General features: G+C 44.2%; 1 protein-coding gene across 2 annotated transcripts in view; it reads right to left on the bottom strand.

The window, feature by feature from the left end:
- The window catches only part of LOC147900602 (pentatricopeptide repeat-containing protein At4g35850, mitochondrial-like), a 106,125-nt gene that overhangs the window by 14,800 nt on the left and 66,131 nt on the right, over positions 1–25,194 (bottom strand). For both annotated transcript variants that reach the window (XM_087376976.1, XM_087376977.1), the window contains exons 5-9: positions 14,728–14,825; positions 14,454–14,571; positions 14,118–14,327; positions 9,534–9,610; positions 3,454–3,547 (exon numbers count right to left, since the gene is read on the bottom strand). In XM_087376976.1, coding sequence (XP_087233102.1) covers positions 3,454–3,547; positions 9,534–9,610; positions 14,118–14,327; positions 14,454–14,571; positions 14,728–14,825 — 597 coding nt within the window. The remainder of the gene's footprint in view (positions 1–3,453; positions 3,548–9,533; positions 9,611–14,117; positions 14,328–14,453; positions 14,572–14,727; positions 14,826–25,194) is intronic.

The raw sequence follows: 25,194 nt of genomic DNA, 5'->3' as shown, positions 1-25,194 counted from the left end.
CAGCAGCAAAGCCGTTAATGTGCTGGTAAGAGATTTGGCAATGGGTAATACCCCGATGGCGGATACAAAGGCACTCGTGAATAAGATGAATGTCAACCTTACCTTCTAGGCTGCATGGCGAGGGGGAAAGAATGATGAACCCAAGAGGCAGGTGGCTTCTTAAGAGGTTTTGATGCTTGTTCCTGCACTTCATCCTTTTCTTTGATTGCCAACCTAGTACTGGTGGGGGACTGGTTTGGAAGCTTCTTGTGTCACCTCTTGTTGCTAGGACTCTACCTCCTAGTAGACCACATCCCTGTTGATAAAGGATCTGTTTCTCGTCCAGATTGAAGAGATGATAGGCTTTGGACTCTTCAGTATATCTGGCAAATCTACACTTATGGCTTGTGGAATCTAGCTTCTTTATTTCATCCTCATGCACATGTACATAGGTGTTAGAACCAAAAACCTTTAGATGTGAAATGACAGGTTTCTTACTAGAGTATACTTCATAAGGGTCTTGTCTTTAACTGCCTTTGTCTTCGATCTATTTAGGATGTAATGGCTGTATTAACCTCCTCAACCGTATAGGCCTTTGAGAGGTTCTCCCCCCTCATAATGGTCAACTCCTTTGCACTATGACATGGTTTTTTCGTTCTGCAACTCTGTTCTGCTGAGATGTAAAGGCTGCAAGAAGCTGTCTTTTGATTCCGTTCTTCTTACTGAAGTGTCGAATGGTTCTGAATGAATTCCTCCCCTTTCTTAGTACAGAATGCCTTCACAACCTTCCCTGACTCCTTTTCTACCTTGGCCTTCCACTCCTTGAATTTATGAAATGCTTAAGACTTCTTGGCTAGGCAGTATACCCAAACCATATGGCTACAATCATCAATGAACACCAGAACATAGTGAGAACCTGCAAATGACATGTGCCTCGTATCAAAGCTTCTTGTCATTTCTTCTTCTGCTGGAGCAGTTGCAACGACATAGAAGGATTGGACAATGGCCATCGCCTTGGTACATCGGGAACCTTATGAAGGTTCCCTCTGTACAAATAAAGTTCATCTTCTTTTACTGACACATCCGATGCAGAAGAATGCTCGGCCAAAAGATATCCATGGTAAACTGGTAGAGTGGTAAGGTTTTTTCAGCAGAGAAACATATGTGCATCAAGCAAAGAAGGAACTCCCCGCAGCAGTAATTCATGAAAGTTGTTGGCAGCAAATCTTGAGGGTAGTCCTCTTTCAGGACTGTCATGTGTCTCAGTGTAGAATATCAAATCTCTACCGTTACAAGTCTTTGAGAAGCCCATGGGTCTGACCAAAGGGTGCCATTACAATTCCATACTGCTATCTTCAATCCATGTTGTCCCTTCACCCCATGGCTTGGGCACCGTCATGTGCCATCCCCACCTATTTCCTCTCCTTTTTCTTTCCTTTCTCAGAAAATGACTTTTCCATCTCTATATACAGCCTATTTTTCTTCTTGTTTGGCTGCCATGACTGCTCTTGCTGAGCGTAAGGTCATCATCAAGGTATGTCCTGGTCCCTTTCAGTGTGGCTCTCATACTCATGAAAGTGGATCTATCTGTGGCAGTCCTGAATTTAATTATGAACGAGTATAAACGGCTGCATGTCCACATGGATACCTTTTGGAAGGTACTCCCAAGCATAGTTGCCAGCCGAAACGGAAACGGAAGAAACAGAAGAAACGGAGTTTCCGGCTCCCGCCGAAGCGGAAATGGAAGAAAAGAAAATATGATACAATTTATGTATAAAATTTTATTTTTTATACGTAATATAATTATCAATAGAGTGCAAATCATACATAATACAATTATCTATACTTGAAGCATCATGCATGCTTCTATGATTCTAAATTCCTATGATGACTGATCTATCTCGTATCATCTATTATCCATGAATGATGCTTCAACAATCAACATGTGTCATCATTCATGAACTAAGTTCTAAGTTCCAAGTTCCAAGTTCTAACAAGTTTGAAGTTATCACAATCCGAAGTTTGAAAGGGAGGATGGAGAGGTGAGAGGGAGGATGGAGAGGTGAGAAAGGATGGAGAGGTAGAAGGAGGATGGGGAGGTGAAAGAGGATGGAGAGGTAGAAGGAGTCGGAGGAGGAGGATGAGAGGTAGAACGAGGATGGAGAGGTAAGAGACAAGAGGTAGTGGAGGGATGGAGAGCAGGCTGAGGGTGGAGAGCAACTGCCAGCCTACAAGATGGAGAGGATAGAGAGCAGGCTCCAGCCTGTAGGGTGGAGAGCAACCTGCTGAATGGAGGGATGGAGAGGAGAGCAGGCTGCAGGTGCCAAGGCCCAGGAATCAAAGATGGAGAGGTTGGAGAGCAGCAGGATGGAGAGCAGCAGCACAAGAGGTGGCGGAAGCGACGACATGAGGCAACGAATCGGCGAAAAATGTTTTAATCAAAAGAGGGCAAAAAATAATTTAATCGAAAGAGCGCCAACCACCCCCAACAAAACAACTCCCCCCCCCCTTCTCTTTATGCAAAGCCACCCAACAAACAAACCCACACCCACCCAAAAAAAAAGGTATTACGAAACGGCGTTTCTTCAAGTTTCCTAGCAAGAAACAGCCGTTTCGTGCAACTATGCTCGCAAGTATTGTTTAGTGTGCATATTTGGAGAGACAAATGCACAGAGGCATTGGATGGATCTCAGGTCTACCATCCATCTCATTCCATGGCTAGTATTTGGACTGATACCATACATACTTTGCTAGCCAGTTGGACGACCATGTAGGGTTCTTCCCGGGTGGCCTCTGCCAAGACGGGATACTTTCTCAAAGAATGAAGGGGCTCTCCCTTCTTCTCAAAGTCTATAGCAGGACTAAGGTGGCACTTTCAGCCTTGTCCCGAGCTTCTTTCGAATTTGTACTAAGGTTTTCTGTTGACCCCTTCTGGGACCTTTTTGTTCATGCCATGATACAAGTCTTTTTCATTCGGAAAAAAACAAAAATCTTAGACCTCAACGAAAAAAATTGGTCTCTCGCCTTGAATATGGGATATGCTAATCGAAAAACATTTTTGTTACTCTAAAAAGTTGCAATGTATGTGAAGTGTTTCAAATATTTTGCTCTCTCGCTGAAGAAGATGCTTTGCATGTAGGTCAGTCAGGGAAAATATAAATTCTTCTTGGTATTAGGCCACTTCCACAATTAAGCATTGGTACATGTGCAATCATGAAACAAGAGTGCACACATGCGTGTGGACAATGCCTCCAAGCATAGTTGTAAAGCAAGTGCTTCTGGATGCCAAAGAAAAAGCAAACTATGTTTTAGGCTATTAAAAGTCATAAATGGAAATTTAAAATACGCAACTTAATTTAAAATTTTTAAATTACACATGGAATTTTACAAAAGAGTTTCAATCCTCCACTATAGTACTCCCTCTAAGGAGGCAACGCTAACAAATAGTGAAATATTCCAGAAAACGGTACTTACAAAGAACAACTCAGGTCGCGCAGGCCTCCCAGAGCTCAGATAGCCATTAAGAGCCCTTAAAGCAATACTATACTCTCCACACGCCAAATGGCACCTACTCCAGCACACCAATTTAGTCTCGGAACAATGCAAGAAAAGTCACCTTGCTATATTATCCAATCTTCTTCTCATAAGAGACCTCACACATAAAGAACATGGCACTCTCTCAGTTTAGATATTAAGAAGCAAGCATTCCATCAATTAAGGCCTAATTTAGTTTATAGAATAATGTGTCGCGCAAAGATTAAAATGACAATGTACACAATTAAAGGACTCTAGACGATAATTTGTGCGCACCAAGCTTTGAGCTCAACTACCATCTTTGTTACAGAGCCCATCAAGCTCATCTGGGTACTAACAGTTCTCACCGGTAAATGAATTTGTGATTTGACCTAGATAATTCTCAAAAGGTTTTTATTTCCCACCTTTCAGAACTCATGTGGACACAACTAAGTATAAGCTCAGCTGCAAATAGTAGCCACAAGGGCTCCACAATAAGAAGTTTGTCAGACTTCGATTACAGATTAACAGCAGATTGGCACAAACTTGGCAGTAGCAATGACTAGACTTGTCCTTTTCAATCTGTTAGTAGAAGCAAACTGGGAAGCCCTAGGTAGTGCTTAGAAGTGCTTCAAGTTGTTTGCACCCCTGCAACAAGTACCAAGCAATAAGCAAGGTGCAACCAGGAGCGACATGTTGACTTGCAACACCGACGAAGCTACAAGCATATCTACGCAACCGCATCATCGAGCTCCAAAACCCTTGAGACAAACATGCATATTCGCCTTCCATGCAACGTCTAAGTCACCTACATGTAGATTTGCACAAGTCGAATCACTCGAATGGATAGTTGATCAGTTGGCCGATGGCCAAGAACCTCCCCTTGTAGTCCTTTACATATTGTTTCTCTCTATTGCAATAGTGATAGAGCGATGTATTTATATTCTCATCCTAGACACTAGCCTTGTGTATGGGTGCCCACTTTTAGTGGGCCCATCCCTTAGCTTTCATTGTGTCTGGGTTTTTTCGATCTCATAGACTCTTCGGTCTTTTGTAGATGTTAAAACACTTTCTTTCTTTGTAAGAGAGTTTGGTGACAAAGCCATCCCACAAATCAAGTCACTATTCAGAAGGAGATCAACTATCTGTCAATGTAGGATCTTCTAACCATGCATCAGTAGTAGCTAATTTCAATATGCCCATTAATGTTTTGACCTTACCTCATCCTAATCTTACCCTTATCCTATCCACTAACCGTAGTTAGGAATTGGACTGTGGTTAGGAAAAAAAACCTCAATGAGGGAAAAGCGCCCCTAACCTACTTATTACATTACATTGGCCACTGCCTAGAATATACCAATAATTCTAACACCCCCCTGCAGTGCCGATGTGGTGTACAAGGTAGTGATCAATCACCAAAAGAAGATAAGTTTAGGGCACTGCGAAATGCCTCAAACTTCTCACGTGGAAGTGCTTTGGTGAAGATGTCTACAACATTGTCATGTGTTGACACAAAGATCGTACTAATCTCCCCTGCATGCAACTTCTCTCTGACATAATGATAATGAACCTCAATGTGCTTCGTGCGAGCATGAAACACAGGATTCTTTGCCACTGCTATAGCACTTTGACCATCAGTGAAGGACCCTCCAATAGGAGATGAAGATCAGTATACAAAACGACACAGCCAAACACATTCAACTGTTGCTATGAAAGCTGCCCTGTACTCAACTTCACATGATGAAGTAGCCACTGTAGATTGTTTCTTGCTCAGCCAAGTGCGAGCTTTGCCCAAAAAGAAACAATTACCACTAGTGGACTGCCTGGTATCATAGTCTCCAGCCCAACATTGTCACTGTAAGCATGCATCTACAAGTCACCCCCCCTGGGAAACATCAAGCCATAAGACTTTGTGCCTTGCAAATAACGGAAGATGCGTTTTACAGCCTGCCAATGTGTAGTCTTTGGACTATGCATATACATGCTTACCTAAGATACTGCATACTGAATATCGAGCCTTGTATTACATAAATAGATGAGGCATCCAACAGCCTGACTGTAAAGTGTGACATCCACTGATTCACCTGCATCATACATAGTAAGCTTCAGCCCTGGCTCCATGGGAGTGGCTATAGGCTTACAATCATGCATGTTGAACCTATCCAAGAGCTTTTGCACATACTTGGATTGAGACATAACGATGCCACACTTGTCTTGTATGAACTGGGTCCCCAAATAGAAATTTAACATGCCCAAATCTGTCATGTCAAATTCAACTTTCAATTCAGCTTTGAAATCTGCAATTATTTACTCATTTGATCCTGTCATCTACATAAAGAATGATGACCAAAGTATCCCCCCCATCCATCTTGATGTAGGGGGTGCTTTTCCGTGGGACTATTGTGCAACATAGAGCCCCCAGGATACACTCTATTGAGGTCCGACCTATCACAGCTTTCCTCACGAGAGACTGACAGACATGAGGGGTCACCCTAGACGTAGCCCAGAGAGTCCAGAGAGCGAGGAGATCGCGCCTACCACCACAGCAAGAGACAGCTCGACAGACGCAGATACGAGACATCTTCGCAGCCCACCAGAGAGCCATCACTATACCAGGCTTCGGTTTCGTCCCAGCACCTGGATAGATTGATTGATTGATATGGCCCACTCTGCAGTTGTAGTTGACTTTTTTCTCTATGATTATGATTCTATTAGCATAGATTAATACTCAGCAAGGATTCTAGCATACCCTTTGCTCACTGAGGCTTGTATGAGTTCGCTTTTTGTGTGTACTTTGTCCCATAGGCCCGTGAGGCCTCCCGTGGACGTTAATATATCTTTCTTTCTTTCTTTCTTTCTTTCTTAGTTGCCAGGAAGGCATTAATCTTGGCATACCATGCTCATGGGGCCTGTTTCAGCTCATATAAAGCTTTATTAAGCTTGCAAACTTGAAGTGCATTGCCAGAACATTCAAATCCACGAGGTGTTTGACATAAACCTCTTCCTGCAAGTCCCCATTGAGAAATCTGTTTTTATGTCTAACTAATGGACATTCCAAACAAAATTTGCAGCCATGTCTAACTGATGGACATTCCAAACAAAATTTACAGCCATGGCAATATCTGACCTTATGGTGGTCATCCAGGATGTAGGAGCAAAAGTATCCTCATAATCTATGCCCTTCTTCTGTGCATAGCCTTTGGCAGCCAGCCATGCCTTGTACCTATCAATGGACCCATCTGGCTTCCTTTGCACTTTGAAAACCCATTTGGTACTAATGGCATGTTTCCCTAGTGGCAAATCCACTACATCCCAAGTCTGATTATTCTCAATGGACTGCAATTCATTGTGCATGGCATGCATCCAATGCACATTATCCTTTTTTTCTGCAAAAGAGTCAGGTTTTTCTTCATCAAGAAGAGTACTTGCATAACCTGTCTCAACAGAAAGAGCCCCCCCTGCGCGCCTTACTACACTACGAATCCTGCCAAGTAAAGGCGCCTCAAGCCCACTCTCCCTAAGAGTCTGTAGCAACCAATTCGGAACTGTTTTGGCTGCATGTATCTCTTGAATCTCTTTCCTGACAACTTCATCCACACCCTGTGGAGGTGCAAAATCAGCATGTGGCTGAATCGGGGCATAGGGAGCAGGGGGAGGTTTCTGTAGATTCTAATTTTTAGCATGATCCCAGCGAGGGAACCAAAAGCTATAGGAAGCATCTTCTCAAAAACATCATCTGAAGAAGCTGGAATAGTAAATTCAGCATGTGTATGTGCTGAATTCTCTGAAAAAATAACATCTCTACTCACAAAAATCTTGCGAGAAGCAGAATCGTAGAGACGATAGCCCTTGCTTTGTGCACTATACCCAACAAAAATACACTTACTCCTGTTGTGACTAGCATGAGAGCACTAGGTGCACAAGAATACACTGTCTAGTCCATCGGCAAAGAGGGATTTCATCCAGCAAAATGAGAAGGAATAACTAAACATTCTCTTTAGAAGTAACTCCAAAGTTTTGTTGTAAAAGTTTCTCGAGCGATGGTCCCAATCTTCGGGCCTCAATCACTCCACTATCTGAAGACATACGCACACGCACTCTATGGCATTCCTCATCAACCACCTCCAAACCTTGCACAACTCGGCGACCTTCCTTCCTATTCGTTTTTCACCACCGGTGACATCAAACATACAACCCTAAAGCTATACAACAGCCAAAACGAAGATCGTGAGGGATCATGGAGTAATTACGTTGTAGATGCATTAAGTACTGTGGCCCCAATCTTGGCAAAGCTATTTAACGAAGTAGTTTGCACCAATTTCCCTCACCATTGTCCTAATCCATAGTTGGGTTTGTACGCGTATGGTTGGCTGAACCATACGCATATGAAATAATTATCCTGTATGTGTATGGTATGCCAATCATACTTGGTTTTTTTTTGGGGGGGGAACGGGGTTTATGAAAACGTTATTTTATCAGTTTCTTGACTTTAAAATTAATACAAGTTTGAACTTTGAAGTTTGAAGTTGAAATTTTTGTAGCTCTTAGTCAATTAAATGAGTACAATGTATACTTTCCTGATTTTTTTTTGGGGTAAAATTAGGGTCACGCATGATTCAGCCCCAGGAGAGAGACATATACATATATTTATATGTATGTATGTATGCATGCGCACGCGCACACACTTTTTTTTTTTGGGGTGAAATCTAGTTGTCCTTACATTACAAAGAGAAGTCCAATGACAAGGGACAGCCAATTACAAGCTCTCAAAAGATATCATTATATGACAAGAAGGTCGGATAATCTATATCCCACGCATACGTGCGCGGCACATGTGTGTGCAAAGTCATGACAGTCTACTAGGCAGAGTTCGGATGGTGTATGCGTAGACCAAGGAGGTTATGGATACGATTGGAGTCAAGCATGGATGTCCTATATGACCAAATTTGTTCGGACTTTACATTAATGAGCTTGAGTCATTCATTGAGACACTACATGGGGCTGGAGCACCACTAGCTGAATCTATTATCGTGATTCTTCTATATGCAAATGATGTGGTATTACTCTTGTCTTCCACAGAGGGCCGTCCATGGCATCTAGATGCACTTCAAACTTTCTGAGAGACACATGATTCGAAGCTCAACTTTGGGAAAACAAACGTTATGATCTTTAAAACATCCATGGCAGCACCACACTGAAAGAAATTCACCTTTGATTGAGCAAGCAACAGTGGAGATTGTCACGTCCATACCTACCTGGGAGTCCTCCTCTCAAGCCCAATCGTCATGATGAGACCAGCTCTGCAGGCCAAACCTAATGAGGGTATGCTGCACTCTCCAAACTTGAGCAACAATGTTTCCAGTCGCACCTTCAAGATCCCAGGGCTAAATATATTCTCTTATATTACGTATAGTAGCGACTTTGGGGGCCAGACTTATCAGAGGGAGACTGGTCCTGGACTTGTGGGGCAGGTCTTCTCTTCTCGTTTGTGTTTATTACTAGGGCTCACTTTGTCTGGTTATTTTTTACGAGACCTCATATCTTCTATAAGAGTCAGCGTGCTTCTTTTGCTGTCACTGTTCAGCATCATCTTTTCCAGTTTTGCCACTTAGACAGTGTCCCTGTCTAATAAACTGTATTTCATTATTTCTTTCTGCAGGACATCGCATGCTTCTGGTAACACGAGTTGAGAGATTATTGCTGCTACCAGTGCTTGGTGCATTTTTAGGGCCATAATGGAGGCAATCAGTGGTACATAGGTACGCCCAGCTCAGAATTTGACCCAGTATACGCACTAGCATTGTGCATTCTTTGAGGGCCATCTAATCTAGAATGAAAGCAGCAAGGGAATTCCAAAGCTACGCATGATATATTAGCATCTTGATTTCAAACACTTGGAGGTTCTTTAATACTTAATAGGAGTCATTTTAACTCAAAAAAGAAAGCATTAGCAAACATTCAAAATTTTGCAAATGCGATACCTCCACTCAAAAATTTGAAAATGTATCCCTTTATTCAGGGTATTAAACTAGCCAATATACCTGAGAATTTGAGCAACACAAAACAAATCTGGTTGGAATCCATCTTGCTTCAACATTTCCAAAACACTCCTCAACGCCTACAACACAATCCAAATGCAAAAATTCAGGCTACTATACATCGCATACTTTCTTCAAACAATTGAACCCAAAATCATGCCTTAAAAATAATCTGCTTTAAAGTCATACACACAGTACCACGTATGAATCTGCCATAGCAGAATACTATGAAATAGTGAATACGGTTAATGAAATAGCACAACACATGTTTATGAAAAGCCACTCGATTAACTTTTAAATCTAATGATGGACAACATCACCAACCATAGTATCATAACGTATCAATGTATGAGACAAAATAATATGCAACATTCTCCTTGGTAAACTCATCACAAAACTCATATTAAACATTGAGATGGCTCGCTTACATATCAATGGAGAAGCACACAGAATAGACAAGAATTTGCTCTACATAGGCCACAGTGTGATGATAGTTGATAGCACCATAAAAAGCTGCCTAAGATAATAGAACAAATAGAAGGAGAGGGCAAGGACTGAGGAGAGCAAGGAGAAGATGGCATGGTCAAAAAGTATCTTAAATTCTAAATAACCAAGAAATAATGAACTAACAAGAGAATATTTTTATTCTTATCCTGTACCAACTACACCCATTCATCACTTGTGTTACTTTGGTACAAGTCCAAGCACTATATTTGTCATATGCCTTAATGTCTATACCGTCCAATACCAGTATGATATTAAGAAACAATAACAAATGTAACACTTAAGTCTAAGTCTTTTATGTGAGTAACAATAAGTGACATATATTAATCTGTGGCCAGTAAAAAATACATGTACACCATTCTCTAATCATACACGTCAAATTTTTTAATCATTGCCTTAATGCCTTGGTAGCTAGTAATGATCCAATATGTATTTTCTTAGCTACTAGAAATACATAGAAGATACTATATGGCATACCAATCTTTGTTCACTATCCATAAACGCAATATTAAAAATAGATTATAAAATATGGAGCTATATTCCTAGTTAACAATCATGTATCCCCCTCTTGCTTAGCATAAATGTCGTCATATGATTTTTCTTCTCCTTAATTCTCCACTTCCGTTGAGCAAGTTCATCAAATCATAACATATGTACCAAGCAATAATAATCAATTAGAGATAACCATGTCTGCATCTACTTATGAGTATAAAAACCTTCTGAGCGAGAATATAGAATCATTCCTTTAGAGTAGATATGTGATTGATATATTTCCTTTTATCATGCTTAGTCTTTGGCAAAAGCATACAATATTCAACTCTCTCTTAATTCTATATGATTATTACCAAAAAGGAAAGCAAACAAAAAGGAGAACGAAGAAAAGACATGTAAGTGCTAGGATGAAATCCATACATCAACGAAGTCACGGCTGCTCCTCCCTGCTCTTGGCTGCTCCTCCCCGCTCTTGACTGCCCCTCCCTCTCCTTCAGCCCTCTCCCTCTCCCTTGCAGCCTGCCCTCCCTCTCTTCCCCCTCCCTCTCCGCAGCCCCGTCACCTCTCCCTCCCCTTCCTTGCAGCCCCTCCTCCCTGCCATCAGCCCCCTCTTCCCCCCCCGCCCTCCCTTACCTCCTCCAAACCCCCTTCCCCCCGGCCTACCTTCTCGCCTCCCTTCCCCTCACCATCCCGCCCCCTTGCCCCGCAACCTTCCTGCCTCCCCATTCCACCCCCCCTCCCCCACCCTACGAGCCTCCTCCCCTGCCCTACGACTCCCCTCTCCCGCCGCCATCCCGCCCCCCTTCCCCGTCCCTTCCCCCCGCCTCCCTTCCCCTCACCATCCCGCCTCCCTTCTCGCCCCTCTGCCTCGCAACCTTCTTGCCTCCCCCTTCTCTCAAGCCATACTTTTTGGTCACCCGTCTTAGGCACCAGGGGAGGTACTTGCATTTCTATTTCTTCTTCAATGCTTCCCTTGGTGATTGGACATGGGATCATAGTTCCCTCTAAAGCTCAGTGGGTCATTCTTTTGATTGGTGCACGTAAGATTGGATTCTTAAACCTCTATGCCCCAATTCAAGAGGGGACCGTGTCCTTCTTTGGAAGGAGCTGCTTTCTTGTTCAATGTATTGCAAAGTCTTGGATCATTGGGGGTGATTTCAACATGGTTGAAATACCCACAGACAAAAGAGGAGGTAAGAAACGTGGTATCCATTCCCTAGAGAGAGCAGCCTGGGATGCCTTTCTTTTTCGGTACAATCCTATTTTCTTTGTCGAACAGGAGATTGTAGATGCCTATCCATGCACGGATTGACAGATTTTATGTGGATGATTGGGCTCTGAACAGAGGTGGGACAATATGCAATACACCTGGTGTGTCCACTTCATATCATTTTGCAGTTGTTTTGTTGGTTTTAGATCCTCAAGTGAAGAGCAGCTCTATTAGTATCAGGATTCCAAATGCCTTCTATGTAGAGGAGGGCCCCACAGAGACAATGTTGCGGACACCACAGCTCGTTTGTATCAGGTTTTTCACAGTCTCATAGACCCATTGGTCTTCCGAAGACTTGAATAAACTTCCTTTCTTTCTTTCTTACTCTCTCTATCGCAAGGAAGGTAAATGGGCTGTTTATAGAGATGGGAAAGCACTCAGTGAAGTCTTGTTCCCTCCAGGATGTTCCCCTCACTCCTTTCAGAGCTGGTCATGCCTTAGTAGACACGTTTTGGGAGATTTTGGCTAGCATTGCACCTTGGCATATTTGGAAAGCCAGGTGTACAGAGGCGATGGAGGGTATCCAAGTTCACCCTTCCCAGACTATGGCCAGTATTTGGACCGATACTATACACACTCTGATGGCCATTTGGGCGAGCATGCAAGGATCCTCCAGAGCAGCCACTGCCAGGAGAGTTACTTTTTTCAGAGTTTGGAGGGGATCTCCTTTCTTCTCGGAGTTTCCTTCAGGGGTGAGATGGCATTTTCAGGCTCCGCCTTAGTTCTTTATTAGCTCATTTTGAGCTGTTTTTTCCTCATGCATTGCATGATATACTCCCGCATTTGAGCTTGCTCTCGCGATTTTCATTCAAACTTAATAAAGTAATTTTCTTGAAAAAAGAAAAAAAAGAAAGGACTCTTTAAAGACTTCAAATCCGAACCCAAATACCCTCAATCTTAAACTGATGTAATGAAGGCCATTTTTATCATAGTACTAGAATCTAGATGTGTGCTATAATAACCTCGAGCTGAGAAGCCATGTACACTCCTCGACCCTTTGGTTTTTCCAAATGTTGTAAGCCATCTTTTTGGGGGTGTGCTTTGTCCCATAGACCAGTGAGGTCTCCCGAGGACGTTAATGTATCTTTCTTTCCTTTCTTTCTTTCTCTCATTCCCACAGCACTCTAATTCCACCAAGAGGCCACCTTCGGAGAACATTTCGTTCATCTAAGCCTAGATGGCTTGATTTAAACACCACGTTACCTACAAAACCACCTCTCACATGGTATAGTTTAGCAGGCATGAGCTTGAAGCCTTATAGTGCCACAAAGATTTAAGACCATGCACACTCTATGGCATGCATGAGGTGGAGACGGGGAACACAAACTGAGGAGACGCCCAGGATACTGTAAATTGAGGTTCAGATAGAGTGACACTCGGGCTCTTTCATATAGTAATTTGACGTTTCCTTGTGGACACATCATCCTTTGGCAAGGAGGTTGCAGTAGAGCAGGAGGGTATGTTCACCATCGCGCCCACATTTCCTGGCATAGAAGAGCTCTCATATATGGTGAATTTCTTATGCAAGAAGACTTCAACCCTAGCACCATAAAGAGGTAGGTTCATCGTCTTGAGTGGGGGACTCCATGCCGCTACCTCATATACACGTCACACATAGGATAGGAGTGCACCTATAGTAGCATACAGATGTTATGTCTTGAGCTAGGGCCCAGATATGGGCTGGTCAAAAATGTGGAGCAAGCCCCAGGGGCCTTTGTCTTCAAGATTTACCTGCATCCAAGATAGGTTCAGTGTGATGGATAATCCTATTTGGATCCCGGTCGTTGCGTCCTTCATACTTGCAGAAGCCACCCTTTTGATAGGGACTGATCACTCAGTGCTGTTGACATGTGGAAGCCAGGGCTTTGGATGACAGTATCAACAGAAGCAATCTTACACGAAAGATTAGTCCTTGGAAATTTAATCCCCAAAACATCTCCGTCTTGAACCTTAAGATACCACCACTGGATTGCCTAATTCAAACTGCAGACTGATGCCCCAAAGAATGGATTCCCACAACATGAGTAGCTTACAACAACATGCACTACATTCTCCAAGTCTCATTGAACGAAATAAGGATACATATTTTGAAAATATGAGGTCAGTGCAGCAATATAGGACATCATACACAGCCTCAATCAATTGGATCTACAAGCAAATCTTATCTTTGCATCCCTGTTATCAATGGCGGTTGCACAAAATTCCCCGCAAAAAGCGCAGAACCAAACCATTACAAGATAACAGAAACCATGGCTGATGTTTCTTAGCCTTCCAATTTTCAAAGACTGATGACAAACTTTGTACATCACAAATCCACTCACCGCTGTATTTTTAAGGTCAGCACATGCAAGGAGAGCAGCATGATAAACAGTTAACCGGCGATCAACTATGTTTCTCCTTCCTCGTACAAAATCAATGGTGGGCAAACAATAGAGATACTCATCAATCTCATCGATCATATCTGCTCCATCCCGCGCACCAAAGGCATCCTGAGCCGACCAGCTGCTTGACTGCCTCAAATGCTCCATAATCTGTGCATTCCATGGCACACCTTGTTGTTTATGCTCATTTTCCCCCATCATTAAAACTTTTCATAACTGATCATGTCCTTTATAAAATAGCAGAGCCAGTTTTCACTCTGTTTGACATACTATTACCTTTTCAAAGACATCATTCTTTCTGGCCACATGATTCTTTTCTGCTGTGATGAGCGCAGCATAGCAGTACTTGTTCAGAGCAAATCCCGATTCAGTTATTCTCTGCACGACCCCAGCCCTGTGTAAAAAGGATTTTGTTAACTGGAAGACACATCTTTAGTATCACCAAGAATACTGTATTTTTCACTAAAGGAAAGAATCATCTGCAATGATAGACATGCCAGAAGATTGAGGATACAATTGCCTGAAAAGAACTACAGAACAGTGTACTTACGCTTCTTTGGGCAACCCGGCTGCACCACATGCACCTAGAAGTGCTGTTAAAGTCTTTAAATTTGGGCGTATGTTGAACTGCATCATCTCCTCCACAACCTTGCTTGGGATTTTTTTTTTCCCATAGGGGGACAAAAGCAAGAGTACAAGAATGTCATCTCACATGCATCCATTAGATATGCACAGCTCCCTGTCTACAAACAATTTAAAATCCCCTCATTTAAAGGGTTTTTCATAAGCTTTTTTTAATGCAGTTGAAATGTGTGTCCTCAAAAGAAAAGGTTCAGAACAGCATTCGTAAAATTTACAGCTCACCGTACTTTACTGATTTTGGGTTTTAGAGGAAGTAAAAGCCAGATGATGGCATGAGAAAAGGGGAAGGGGGAACGGAGAAGAAGGGGGGGGGGGGGGGGGCGTTGGGTTGTTCTCACTGCCATCATGTGTACATTTGTAAAACTGCTCCAAAGCTTGCATATCTGGCTTATACACAGCAAGCTGGCTACATGATCTCACCTTTTGCGAGAGGCTTTTTTTGGGGGACAATCGAACAGGGTTTTCTTCAGAAACTGTCAATGATGTCTGGCTTCATTGGTCTCTTCCTCAAATTCAGAGCTAGCATTCACATGCTGCTTTTTCCAGGGATAGCAAAGCCCATCTCAAACGACCACTATCTCTAAAAGTTACTGGATAGGAAACAAGCCTTGAGAGCAGGCCATTTCAGAGGAAATCGCCTGACAGAGTGAGAACCTCGTACCTCACTGATCACTCACACATGACAGGAAGCTAAGCAGCATCCATACACCAAAACCCATGCTTAGTACAACTATTCAAATTCAAAAACGTGATACTTAAAACCACAATTCAAGGAAACGAGGCCTGTGTCATTTACTCTAGCCCCATCCCAATGTTGGAGGTGGTTGCATTCACCCCTCGGTTGAACTAGGGGAGCATGGTTTATTGACGGGCGTCGCGCTACAAGACACGAGGCATTGGTGGGATTTAATCCTATAAGCAATAATGTGGCCCCAGTGGCCTTGGATATATTGGCCCACTTGAATCTCTCTCTCTCATCCCACCCAGGATTTTTTGGGAGGAGAGAGAGGACCTTTGCATGGCGCTTAACCACCACTGAATTTGGCCTAGGGGTGCTAGGCTAGGGGCATTAATTAACGTCCCAAGGGTACTTATGATTATATGTGCAACAAGTGCAATTCCTAGTGCTATTAGCTTGGTTCTATTCACTAGGGTCATGTTTTAGAAAGTGACCCACAAGAGGTTCTATTCACTAGGGTCATGTCTTAAAAAATGACCCCTAGAGCCATTAAATTCCCACGTCCACTTTGCCATGTGTCCTAAGTGTGTGCATGCATGGGTTGTATGCTTCACTTGTGGCGCCTGTGTGTCCCATCTGGAAGCACCTGGAAGGTCCTGGAGCCCTACCCTATCCTATCCTGTTGTTCTGGGTCTTCATCCCTACCAGAGAGTCTTTTTGGAGTGTGGCAAATTTATGAGCTCTCCCTTTGCTGGCTGAAGACGTTTTTTATGATTTCTCCGCGACAGATCTTCTCCTGTTTGTGTTTCCTGCTGTTGGCATGCTCCCTTGGCCTAGGCATCTCCATTTTGGGCCTTTTCTGATGCTTTTCTCGACAGAATGCTTCCTTTTCATTGTCTGAGGCCATATTCCTGGTCGCCTACCTCCTAGCTCCTGTCTGGTGCTATGCACACTAAAATCTGAGATTGCCATGTTTGGCAAACGACTTCATGGCTGCTTGGCTGCAGATTGCTGGTCCTCTCTTCTTGTGACTCTTTCTAGTGCTGGAAGGCAATCAGGGACAGCCTTCTCCTGCCAGAGTCCATTAACTGCTGGTCGACCATCTTCTGGGGCTGTTTCAAGCTGAAACAGGCTCCATGTGCTTGCCATACTCCTCTCTTCTTCTCCTGGTGTGTGCATCTACTACTCTTGCCGAGCTTTGGAAGGTTGGTTGCCCTGCCATTGGCCCGGAAGAGGATTGGGGCACTGGTTGTGCTACTCTCTTCCTGGGGGAGCAGTGGCAAGCCTTGGACTCAGTGATGGCCTTGAATTGTGTGGATGCACTGCTTGGTATGATGTTGGATTATTCTGCTTGTGATATTTCTTGACTACTGAAGGGAACCAAGAGGATAGCACTGCGTGTTTGTCACTTGCACAGCCAGTGGTTGGCATTGTACTAGGTTGCACCTACAGATGAGTTCAGGAAGGGAGTCCCTTGTAATTGAACTAACCAATGAATAAATAAATACCGCAAGGGGCGCCAACTGTTAGGGCCAACATCTGAGTGTGTGCATGCTTGGGCTGTATGCTTCACTTGTGGCGCCTATGTGTCCCATCTGGAAGGTCCTGGAGCCCTACCCTATCCTATCCTGCTGTTCTAGGTCTTGATCCCTACCAGAGAGTCTTTTTGGAGTGTGGCGGATTTATGGAGCTCTCCCTTTGCTGGCTGAAGACGTTTTTGATTATTTCTCCGCGACAGATCTTCTCCTGTTGGTGTTTCGTGCTGCTGGCATGCTCCTTGGGCCTAGGCGTCTCCAATCTGGGCCTTTTCTGATGCTTTTCTCCATGTTCTTTGCGACAGAATGCTTCCTTTTCATTGTTTGAGGCCATATTCCTGGTCGCCTACCTCTTGGCTCCTGTCTGGTGCTGTGCACACTGAAATCTGAGATTGCCATGGGTTGAATTCCTCAGTTTGTCAAACGACTTCATGGCTGCTTGGCTGCGGATTGCTGGTCCTCTCTTCTTGTGACTCTTTCTAGTGCTGGAAGGCAATCAGGGACAGCATTCTCCTGCCAGTCTCCATTAACTACTGGTCGACCATCTTCTGGGGCTGTTTCGAGCTGAAACAGGCTCCATGTGCTTGCCGTACTCCTCTCTTCTTCTCATGGTGTGTGCATCTGCTACTCTTGCTGAGCTTTGGAAGGTTGGTTGCCCTACCATTGGCCCGGAAGACGATTGGGGCACTGGTTGTGTTACTCTCTTCCTGGGGGAGCAGTGGCAAGCCTTGGACTCAGTGATGGCCTTGAATTGTGTGGATGCACTGCTTGGTATGATGTTGGGTTATTCCACTTGTGATATTGCTTAACTACTGAAGGGAACCAAGAGGATAGCCTACGTGTTGGTCACTTGCACAGCCGTTGGTTGGCATTGTACTGGGTTGCACATGTGGGTGAGTTCAGGAAGAGAGTTCCTTGTAATTGAACTAACCAGTGAATAAATAAATACTGCAAGCGCCACCAAGTGTTGGGGCCAACAGATGTCATTGTGTATGCAGCGTACAACCAGATGCTTTGACCGTGACGCAAACTCAGATGGCTTCTGTGTTACAAGTTTTAACTCAGCTCACTCAAAGCTTTGCTGAGATTGTACATAATCCAGCTCTATTGCCTATGCCACCGAGGCAAGGACCACACGGGAATGAGAATGGCAGCAATGCTCAAAACATGCAGCAAGGGCAGCAAGCCCAACCACAACATGTGATTCAACCATCCCACTTTGGTGGAGGATCTATATTCCAAGCTATGACCACACAGCCAGCCCTAAATCCTATGTATGCTAATGTGGGGATACAGCCTGGAATGCAGGGAGGCAGTCCCATGGTGTCTCACAATCAAACAGTACCACCTGTGCTAGCAAATCTTGCTGTGGGGAGTGTTATACAAGCTCTAGAAGGACCCCAAGGACACACATTTCCAGCATGTCACAGTTGATAGGAAATACAAACACAACTTACTCACTCATGCAAGGCAGAGTCTCATGCTTTAAAAACAATTTTAAAGAGGAGTACAAGAAACCACAGCAGGCTGGAAAAGTACCTTTTAAATCAAAATTCGTGGCAGGCCAGAGAAGAAAACAGCAGCTTTCTTCTCTCACTTCTAAAGAAAGAAAGAAAGAAAGAAAGAAAGTTTATTAAAGTCTTCAGAAGACCGATGGGTCTATGAGACTGTAAGATCCTGATCCAACGAGCTGTGGTAGTGGAGCTACTAAACGAGCGTCCATACCAATGCAAAAAATGCAAAAAATGCAGAATGGCAGTACTAAGTCCTAAGTACAACATAGTCATGTCGATGGTCGACTATATATCAACCTCAGCATCATCATCAATATCATCATCATCCCTAGCAACAACAATATATCAGGATGGATGAGGCAGTGGAGGCATGAAGTCGGCAATAGAGTGCTGTCGGCCACTTAGAGGTGCAGCCCTGGCACGTCCCCTGGTCATAGCTCTGCGTCTAACCAGGGCTACTGTGACCCCTGTCGGTCGGGCTCCAACTCTAAACAAGGAGGGGATGTCTCCAAGTGTGATCTGTGTGTCGACCCTCTGTCTGAGCTGTCGGGTCACGGGCTCCGGGTCACGGTCATGTCGAGGCCTCGTCTCGTTGGGGTCCATGTGATCTAGCTGAAAGAACTCCGTGATAGAGCTGTGAGAGGGATCAACCGAGGAAGAAGTCTGCTCCTGTCTCCGTGCTCGGAGTATCCTCTCGTGGTGTCTAAGTGCCTCATGAATGAAACCTGCCAAACACCGCTGGTCTGGGTAGGAGAGGAAATGGGCTAAAATCCCATAACTATCTCTAAAGAGGCAATGGAAACGTCCTCGGATCTCATAGTACACAGGACACCTCAAGATGAAATGCTCCTCTGTCTCAACCTCCTGTATGTCACATAGTATGCATATGCGTCGCTCCTTGGGTAGTCGCTCTGCTCTGCTCTGCCGCTCTCGATGCGAAGTCTGTGTGAAGAGACCCGGAACTGCCCAAGAGAGATCCTCATCGAGTGGGGTAGGTGAATCTGTGTGTATCCACGTGGGTCAATGAAACCCTCCGCTGTGATATGTAAGAAGTGATCTATGTAGAAGCTAAGCTTCACTGGGAGTTCACTCGGTTCCAACCAAGTCCAAAAAGTGTGTAGCTGTAGTAGATCCTCACGTATAACCTGGTTGACCTCGTGTGATAAGAGGGGAGAGAACGGAGCATCCATGCTGTACTAGAAGGGAGGTAGTCTATGCATGTGGAGCCCCAGTCGCTCAAACCATCTCTCTGTACGTGCATACCAGCACCTCTGATCTCCTCCTGCTGCAAGTGCCATAGAAGAGGATAGAGCTATCCATGGTAGCCTGCTACGCCCCAAGGTAGAATCCCCATATTCCCTAACTCGGTACAGATATGTGATGACCTGAAATGCAGCATCTAGCTGTAAAGGGGGTGACCCAAACTCAGCCTGAGTGATCTGGTGAGGAACGGATGACTTACCACGAATCATCCGTGATAGCATGAGAACCTGTAGCCGCTCCACACGGGCCCACTCTGTATCCGACAAGTCTAGAAACAAATTGTTTGTTGAAGGAAAGTGTTTCCTCTGCAAAGAGAGTGGTCACAGGGCAACAGACTGTCCCCAGAAGAAGAGGAAAGAATCTGCAGCACCTCGAGCTGAACCTAATCGGGATAGAAGAGAGGACCCCAGGGGCAAGAAACCCAAGCCAACTGCTGGCCACATTCCTGATATCATTGGGGGTGAGCATGATGAGAAGAAGACAGAGATGTGCAAAGCATGGGGCAAGATGCGGGATCAGCATTGCTTGTACTTCTTTAACTCGAGAGCCAAAGCAAATCTTATAACTCCTAAACTTGCAGCTCAGTCGAGTCTTCGACCAAAGCAGATTGGCCTGCTTTGTGAGGCCAATATGAATAATCTAGAGCTCAGTAACCCTGTCACCCCTATAATAGGGAAGCTGCGGATTCACATTCACGGCTATGTGGATTACGAGACCTGAGTGATGTTTTGCTGGGGATGCCTTGGATGCATCGTGTTCATGCTATCATTGATACGCATGATAAGAAGCTTACCTTGACTTATAGGGGTAAAACCTAGGTCATAGATGTAAATATGAAAGGGGAATCAGTCCCAGTTGTATCCGCTTCGGCGATTTCCTCCATAATGAAAAAACATCTTTCAGCGTACTTGATATTCGTAAAAGAAAGGAACCAGTAGAGGATGAATCTAATCTCTCCAAGCTGGGAAAACAGCAAACTGAGTGTTTATTTCGGTTTCAAGATTGTTTCTCAGATGATTTCCCAAAGGAGTTACCTCTTGAAAGGCCAGAAGATCATACCATTGACATTATTCCTGGCAGCTCTCCACTGAACCGTCCACCATACAGAGTTAGTGCGGCACAACACGAGGAGACCATGAGCCAGGTGAATGAACTGCTAAAGAAGGGGCTGATTCAGCCAAGTTTTTCTCCATATTGTTCTCCCGTCCTACTGGTGCACAAGAAGAATGGATCTTGGAGAATGTGTTTTGACTACAAGGCTCTGAATAAGATCACTATCAAGAATCGATTCCCCATCCCACGCATTGATGATATTCTAGATCGATTGGAGGGATCGGCCATCTTCAATCGCATCAACTTGAAGAGTGGTTGTTAAGCAACTACAATCCCTATTTTAGGGGCATTAAGGCCAGCCAAAGGCACAAAAGGCACCAAACAGGCGAGCCAAAAGGACAGCCAGCAGGGCCAAACAAGTGGCCAAAAAGGCCAAAAATGGCCGACCAGAACTGGCCGCAGCTGGCCAGCCCACCAACCTAGGAACTGACCGAGACCAGCTGGCCGACCCGCTAGCCTACCTCCTGAGTCAAGCCTATAAAAGACTCCCTACCCCCTCACTCTCAGTGACAGGACCTGCAGCTGCTCCTCACCACCTCCATCCTTTGCTGGGCCCCTCCTACTCCAGAACTGGCTATTAAGCCTGCCCCAACTCATTCTCTGCCTCCTCTGCTCCAGTTCTGCTCCAACTCCTCTGTCTCTCTATTCCTCTCCCGAAGATGTACACAAGACTGCTTTGAGGACTACTTTTGGGCTTTACGAGTTTCTTGTCATGCCATTTGATCTGGCTAATGCTCATGCTACCTTCAACCGGATGATGGACCGGATTTTCAGAGAGCACAGAAAGTTTGTGGGAACATTCTTTGATGATATTATTGTGCACTCGAAGGATGAAGAGGAGCATAAGCAACACCTGGCAGTTATATTTGCAGAGCTCAGGAGACACAAGCTGCTGGTCAACACTAAAAAGAGTGAGTTCTTCATGCCAAAGATCCATTTCTTGGGACACATCATCTCAAGGGATGGAGTAAGAATGGACCCTGCCAAGATAGACTCTAGAGGCAATCAAGAATTGGCCTCCATTGAAGAACCTACATGAAGTACGTAGCTTTCTTGGCTTGTGTTCATATTACAGGCGGTTCATACACCATTTTGCTGAGATAGCTTCACTTTTACATGCTTTACAGAAGAAGGTGGTGCCTTTCCGTTGGGGGAAAAAAGAAATTGCAGCATTCAATGAGCTGAAGGAAAAATTATGCTCTGATCCTGTTATCATTTTGCTAGACTTGCAAAAGCCTTTTGTTCTTCAATGTGATGCAAGCGGCAACAGTGTTGGTGGAGTTTTTATGCAAGAAGGCAGAGTGGTTGCATATGAGAGCTGGCTGCTTCAAGATGCTGAACACAACATGAATGTGTATGAGAATTGGTAGCTGTAATACATCATGCTCTTACTGTGTGGAAGCACTATTTATTAGGTGCTGATTTTTATGTGCAAACTGATCACCAATCGCTGCGGTACTTTCTCGCTCAGAGAAAGTTGTCAGAGAAGCACATGAGATGGGCAAACTTCCTTTCCATTTTTCATTTTCAGATTGTTCATGTGGCTGGAAAGAAGAATGTAGTGGGGCTGATGCACTTTCCAAAAGGCCACGTACAGAAGCTATGTCCAAGAAACCACAAGTATCTGCAATTACTATAGCTTGTCACAATGAGCTAGATGCCATGAAGGAGAAGTATGCTACAGATGATGCTTTTGCACATATTTATGATCAGCTTATGGAGGGCAATCGGCATGATCACTATACTCTCAAGGAGGGATTCATGATGATGCATGGTAAGCTGTGTGTGACGCAGCCATTGAGGCATAAGGTGATCACTAAAAGTCATGCCCCACCGTATGCAGGACATAGGGATATTGAGGCTACAACCAAAGCAATGGAGCACTATTTCTATTGGCCTTCTCTAAGGAAGGATGTTGAGACTTATGTCAAGACATGTATCATTTGTCAAAAGGTGAAGTATGACAGGCAGAAGCAGCCCGGTTTACTTCAGCCTTTGCCCATACCAGATAGACCATGGCAGAGCATCGGTATGGATTTTTTTTTAAAATCTCCCTCACACACCTATTGGTCATGATGGCATATGGACTATAATTATTCCAGTGAGGAAGAAGATTATAGCTGAGCAAATGGCAAAAGAATTCTTAAAGTTTATTTTCAAGTACCATGGGATGCCTGAGTCTATCGTGAGCGATAGAGATCCACGGATGACCAGTATGTTTTGGAGAGGCTTGTTTGATAACATGGGTACCTCACTGCTGTTTTCACCTTCATATCATCCACAGACTGATGGCCAATCAAAAGAGGCAAACTCTACAGCAATGCATTGTTATGTGTTTGAGCACAAAACAAAATGGGAGTATTTGCCACTAAGGCACCGTTTGAAATAGTGGAAGGTGGGAAAAAGGTTCCTCCTATTTTGCATACAAAAGAGAAGATATTTGTGGCTGATCAGTATGTGGAAGACTTGCAGACAGCGTATGAAAAGGTTAAGTATGCCCTTCAACGCAGCCAGGACAAGCAGAAAAGAGCCGCAGATAAGCATCGCTGGAACATGGTCTTCAAGGAAGGTGACTAGGTATTGCTGCATTTTCTTAAGGCGCATCTCTAGAGCAAGAGAGGGAAGGTAAATCTGTATACCAAGCTGAATATGAGGTACTACAGGCCCTTTCAAGTTCTTGAGAAGATCAATGAGGTAGCTTACAAGCTGAAGTTACCTGAGAAGTGGACCATCTACAATGCTTTCCATGTTAGCCTGTCGAAGCCTTTTCGTGAAGAATTGCCACACGATATGCCAATTGAAGAGCAACCTGAAGTTGATGAACAAGATGAAGTCTTGATTCCTGACCAGATTGTGGCACAGAAGGATCGGAAGATTAACGGTAGAGTTTCCAGACGCTATCGAGTGAAGTGCAAGAATAATCCTGCAAACGATGCGATCTGGTTGGAGAGGAATGAATTGGCAAATTCACCACAGGTTTTGCAACTCTCCCTTGAGGCATTTGATCTTGAGTCTACTGCGGTAGCCGCTCATCCCGATTCATCAAAGCACAGGTCTAGAGCATTATCGGATTGTTAAACCCATATCTCAAGTTCGATCCTCTACTATCTAGTAGTCACAGGCGATGGCAATTTGATTATCCACCCAGCCGAACTCTCAGGATAGGATTCGTCTCATTACGTACGTATCTTCGTTAATCTTTTCTCATCCTTATCCTTGAGACCCCAATCTCCCTAGATAGTTCTTGGCCACATGTCACATTTTAGGCCCTTACTTAGATGCATCCTTTTTTCACCCCTCTCTTGGAGTTCCCTTTTAAAACAATTGCCCCTTGGCGATTTACACATTAGATGCACCTAGGCCCTAGCCCTATTAGAACTATCTAGTCAATGCCATTACGCCCTCACCTAGGACCTTGGCAGTTACTTCTCTTGACCATTTAATTACGCACATTAATTATTACAAAAGTTGGTCATCTAAGAGAAAATGCCCACCGATCTATCCGAGGTCATGCTATCTCGACTAGAGCATAACATTCCTTCCCTCTTCAAGCATCAGCGTCCTCGATGATGAAATCTGGGAATGCTCTCCGCAACTGGTACACGGATTCCCAGGTAGCTTCCGATAGACGCTGACCATGCCATGCAACCAACACTGTGGGTATCTTCCGATTTCGTATTTGCATTGTTCCTCGGTCCAGGATTCTTGTTGGTTTGCGCCTTGCAATATCCTCTATCTCCTGAAACAAAACCACACCTTCGATTAGTGAGTCACCTGTATGCAAAAATTTCTTTAAGCGTGAAACATGAAAAACTGGGTGCACCTTACACCCCTGTGGCAATTCTAATTTATAGGCTACACTGCCTATTCTCTTTAGAATTAACCACGGCCCACAGTATCGAGGTGATAACTTAGCACACTCTCCTGAAGTCAACGACTTCGAGTGCGAAGGAATTCTGAGAAAAACTTTTTCTCCTTCTTCAAATACTCTTATAGACCGATTTTCATCCGCATACACCTTGGCTCTATCCATAGCCTGGCGGATATTAGCTCTCGCAAGTGCTAGCATCTCCCGCATCTGAACTACAAAGTTCGCGGCACTAGGCACTTTCTGAGGTACTCCAACTATAGTCGGATTGGCTGGCCTATAACCATAGTTCAGTTCAAACGGACTGAACCCAGTAGATGAATGTTTCCTATCATTGTAGGCAAACTCCAACAATGGCAACCACTTGTCCCATGTATGTTGCCTCAATGACACATATGCTCTC

The sequence above is a fragment of the Dipteris shenzhenensis genome, chromosome 7 (genome assembly GCF_047967505.1).
Source record: "Dipteris shenzhenensis isolate YYH24624 ecotype China chromosome 7, Dip_SZ_1.0, whole genome shotgun sequence".
Lineage (NCBI taxonomy): Eukaryota > Viridiplantae > Streptophyta > Polypodiopsida > Gleicheniales > Dipteridaceae > Dipteris > Dipteris shenzhenensis.
Note: the sequence above shows the minus strand (reverse complement) of the source record. Positions and strands in the feature narration are given on the sequence as shown.